Raw genomic sequence first — 4,655 nt, forward strand, 5'->3', positions numbered from 1 at the left:
GGTATATGGGTGTGGAATGATCCTAAACCTGCAGCAATCAGAGCTGTCTCAATATACTAGCTACTTCTGACTATCATTTGCTTCTTGTTGATTTTTGGACCATAGGTTTATATGTTTGCAACTTGACATGCACAGCTGGAGTAAGCTTCTCAAGTTTTGGATTCCATGCCTCGGGAATATTCAAAAAAAAAAGCACCAGACAAAAGCACATCTTGCCGAAAGCGTTTTCATTATAGTCCAGACAACATTGCCAATGCATTCATTTGACTCCCAATTTTCTCAGAAACTTTCAACCCGTTTTCTTTTCCCTATGGTTTAACCAATTTCACAACGCAACTTACCTCTTTCATGTGGATCGGACATAACGAGCAGTAAAAACACAACCACCTCAAGAACAACGCAATATATTACAAAGACAGAAGTGTGACAACCCTGCATATGACGTTTTCTACATGAAACAAACAGCACTTTGCAATTGCTTGTAACAGGTATCAACGTTTACACCAAAAAAATTTAGATGCTGTTAGCCTAGCTAATTATGACATTAAATGGACTTAGCCCAATTGGTCTCACTTCCCACTCTGTGCATGCTTTCTTGTTTCTTCAAATCCTTCTTGCCCATGTCCACCTTAAACTCTGCACCCAGTCTTTGACCATCACTGTCATGGCGGACTACAGGCTTCAGCTGCTGAAGAGGGTGTTGGTAGCTTTGAAGACCCATGTGGCTTGAAAAGAAGCACCCTGAAGAGCAGCCAAATATTAGAACACAGTTCCAAATCAAGACTTCACATAATGTGCCAGGGTTTGTCACTATTATTTGCATAACCATAAATATTGCGAAAGCATCCATACCCAAGGGAAATGGTGCAAAGGACCTTCCGCAGCCTGACTCCAAAACATCAGGAGTGTCACTGAGAGCCAGACATCCGTCTGCCGCAGTACCCCAATAAAAAGGAACCCTGCCCTCAGAGTCCTACACACAACAATTATCAAAAACACTGATCAAAAACACTGATCGACAAAGAAACACATACCACCATTCAACACTGCATGCAGTATGTGTAAAGGACTAAAGGCAACATCATTACAAATAAGAAAGCCTCCATTGCTTCACCCAAAATAAGGTAAGTGAGTAGAAACATGTAAGCAAGCCATAGGTCTATCGAGTCAAGGAAGATAGAAAATATTCATGCCTGAGTTGGTCAGAAAGTGAATATTTTCTGACAAATTTCTCCCAAGGAATTTTTGCATGCCACAGTCAAGAAACGCTTTAAAGTTTCACAAGCACCAGAGAATGACGAGCACATGCAGCATCAAAAAAGAATCTCACCAAAGCTACAAAGACGTTTTGATTGATCGAGTCAAAGAGTACGAACACAAACTGTCCTTCTAAATCTGCAACAACCTTGCTGGGAGGAAAAGGACCTCTATCACGAAGGGTCCTATAGATCTCGATAATCAGCATTACTTCTGTGATATTCTTCCCAAGGCCGTATTCTTGCCTCAATATAGCCAAATTTTCCAGAGTGCCTTCAAACATGCAAAAAATCCCATCAATTGCTGCAAATGACCTGCAAAGACACCGTTCTCAGAATTCAGCCTGACTTCTGCAAGAATACCTTTCACAAGGTTAAGGGTTAAATTTCTACAGTACCAGAAATCATTCATGAGTTTGGCACCATCAACTGAGGTGCTTGTGAAGTTTTACACCAGAACTTCTAATCGAATGTCTCATGACATCAAAACTGTACACTTTCAAAATTGATATGCAACTTTGGAGGAATGAACTGACTTGAACTACTCAAATTCTGCAACTTTGAAGGAATGAACTGACTTCAACAACTCAAATTCACTTGGCCATAGACTCTTCATCCAGAGGGAGACATCCTATGTTATTAAGGACCTCACTCACAAAAACTTGTGATAAGCACAATAAAATAATGGACACTCATGATGTGGACATAACCCCCAGATTTGTATTACAATGAAGTTTCCCTAAAGATGCAAGCTCCAAAAAAAATTTGAATGATTGTAATGTTAAAGAGTTGCAGGGAATCGGTACTTCTCGCTGCACAGCTCACACTTAACACTCTGACCAATTAGACTACCCTGTTTTTACAGTTGACACAAACATGGCAAGAGTATGACATTAAGAAACGTTTAAATCAAGATCTGTGCGAATAATAATAATTTTCTTAGCATCCTTGAAAAATCCAACAAAAAGGGAGGGGAAAAAGATAAGAGCAAAAACCAGGACACGAATTTAAATACAGCCTAACAGTCATTAAGGCATTAAACACCTCAGCAAAGTTCACTTACAAGCAGCTTAGGCAGTCTGGTTACCTGGGTCTAAGCAAGGCTTGCTTATTATGAGTGTAAGCCATGCCTCCGGCATCTTGAAGCACGACACGAACAGCATTTGCATTTTGTGCGGTGAAAATTTCCAAGATCTCCAAACCAGACTTCCGCTCATCTGGTTTTGCACTAGGACTACAGAGCTCCTGTGGCCCGCTGGCTACACTTCCTTGAAACACTGCCAGCATCTTTTCGTTTCACCTGCATGCACCTTGCAAACGAGTTTGTGCACAAGAGCATCTCTCTCTCTCTCTCTCTCTCTCTCTCTCTCTCTCTCTCTCTCTCTCTCTCTCTCTCTCCACATACACACACACAAATATACATGGTTTTAACATCCTTTTACACTTATGTAAGCACATACAAGACAGCAAAAGAAGTCTCCTGCAAACAGACATGGAACCATACTTCTAAGTTCTCATGCACAAATCTCACATACAAAAAGAGCAGAATGTTGAAGAACGGATTCTCCTTACTGATGAAGCATATATTAACTTCCAGCACATACAAACATTGGCACACACATGTGAAGACGCAGACAAATGCACACAGGAATATTCACAAAGCTTGGCGGTACAAAAGAGAGCAGATCTTGTTCCAGATCATGAAACAAACACAACACTAAAAAGACGAGAAATGCAAACTACAAAGATTTAAAACTCTTACATTCGTGAGAAGACGCAGAATGGGCCTGAATGCACCAAATGCCACTATCGGCAAGAAAAAGAAGGCAAGATCTACTTAAGGTCGTGCACCAAGATACTTATAACAATAAAAGTACTTCCGCTACAAAGAAATTTCTCTAACTTGTGTAGAAAACAACCAAGCTGCTGGAGACATTCTGCATAATTAACTTTCCATCAAGAAGCAGACATCAGATCAAGGCTTCTTGCCTGAATTTGTGCAGAAAAACGGACAACCATGGCTTAAAGAATGTTACCTTAGCGTAGCGAGGACAATGATCGTCAAGAGGAAAGCTGCCGATCCAGCCGCAACTCGGAGAATGCGTGTGCGTGTGCGTGTGTGTGGGTGCGCGCGCGCGTTACAAAAAAAAAGTGTGTGTGTGTGTGTGGTGTGTGTGTGTGAGAGAGAGAGAGAGAGAGAGCGTGCGGGCACCACTTAACAGCGAAATGAGCAAAGCGGCAATGAGGCGCTGCTCCTGGCGCCTGTTGTGAGAGTGCCAAGTAGCCATTTTGAAAACATACGTCTGTTTTAAGAAACAAAATTTCCGAATTCCTGACGTCCTATTTCCGTTCCTCCGTTCACGTGGGAATATTTTTTCTTCGAGGCCCACTCGGATCTTCGTATCCAAAAACTCACTTCTTAAGGCCTGTGTCATGCACGTTCAACCAACCCAAACTGATCATTCAATCCTACTAGTTCTGCCGGCCGCCTTCGACGGCGTCTCTCTCTCCCCTTCTCTCCCTCTTTATCGCGTGCAACTGGGCTTTTTTTCGTTTCGGACTTTAGCCTTCAAGTCGCAGATTGCAGCACATGTAAAGGGGAGCCCTTCCGCCATATTATGTTAGTAGATGGGAGGTGTTTTAATAAAAAGGAAAAATTACTAAAATACCCCTCTAAATTCTAACTCGTGGAAATTTCCCAAAATCCCCCTCAAATTTCAAAAATCTATTTTGGTGGTTGGATTGTTCAAGTCTTTTTTTTTTTTTTTTTGCGAAACTCACAAAGGTGATTAGATTATTTTGAAAGATCCAAAAAATTACAAATTCATGACATGCTCGTGACGAGCCATGATATCTTCAATGAATCATAGGTACATCGGTTGAAGGGGGATCCACCCCACGATAATGGATGAGCCTACACTTTCACCTATGCAAGTCCGTCATTGTGTCGCCCATGGTCCTGTTCCACTCCTCAAAGTTCCTTTGTTTTCCAATGGCGATGATCGTCACCCTACTTTCTTGGACTGTCTCCATGAACTTAGCAACTTCCACGGATTTCCAAAGATCCGACTATTCCTTGTGTTTGAAGTAGCAATACCTGACAATTTGTGTTGCGACGAGCAGTGCTTGGCTCTTGAATACCTTCCCTCCCAAGAAGAGATCATTCTTGAAGAATCCTATTTTCCATGTCTTTTGGACCCATTTGCAAAATCTTCCGTTCAAGACCGCAGATCGTCGGGCGCACTAGAGGTCTTCACAAGCCATTTTGCATTGCAAGCATCTATCAGGACCAATGTAATGGAAATGGCCTATGAACTTTGAGAATAGCGAAAATAGGAGAATTAGAGAAAGCATTTTTGTGAGACTACTTTGAGAACATAGAGGGTGAACTTATTTAGC

The 4,655-nt window shown here is 41.7% G+C and overlaps 1 protein-coding gene across 6 annotated transcripts; it reads right to left on the reverse strand.

Annotated features, from left to right (window-relative positions):
* Nucleotides 1–388: 388 nt before the first annotated feature.
* On the reverse strand, nucleotides 389–3,522 carry LOC147419724 (stem-specific protein TSJT1-like). Of its 6 annotated transcripts, none has more exons than XM_086505485.1 (6): nucleotides 3,293–3,522; nucleotides 3,019–3,193; nucleotides 2,344–2,556; nucleotides 1,331–1,571; nucleotides 853–973; nucleotides 389–741 (listed from the first exon to the last, which is right to left on the reverse strand). In XM_086505485.1, the coding sequence occupies exons 3-6, from the start codon at nucleotides 2,541–2,543 to the stop codon at nucleotides 545–547; spliced, it is 759 nt and encodes a 252-aa protein (XP_086361611.1). In that variant the 5' UTR covers nucleotides 2,544–2,556; nucleotides 3,019–3,193; nucleotides 3,293–3,522; the 3' UTR covers nucleotides 389–544. The 6 variants fall into 6 exon arrangements, with proteins under 6 accessions (XP_086361611.1, XP_086361608.1, XP_086361605.1 ...); XM_086505482.1 differs by having other exon boundaries at nucleotides 3,019–3,205; XM_086505479.1 differs by lacking the exon at nucleotides 3,019–3,193.
* Between the last annotated feature and the right edge of the window lie 1,133 nt (nucleotides 3,523–4,655).

The sequence above is a fragment of the Adiantum capillus-veneris genome, chromosome 29, assembly GCF_014529385.1.
Source record: "Adiantum capillus-veneris isolate H3 chromosome 29, ASM1452938v2, whole genome shotgun sequence".
Classification (NCBI taxonomy): Eukaryota; Viridiplantae; Streptophyta; class Polypodiopsida; order Polypodiales; family Pteridaceae; genus Adiantum; species Adiantum capillus-veneris.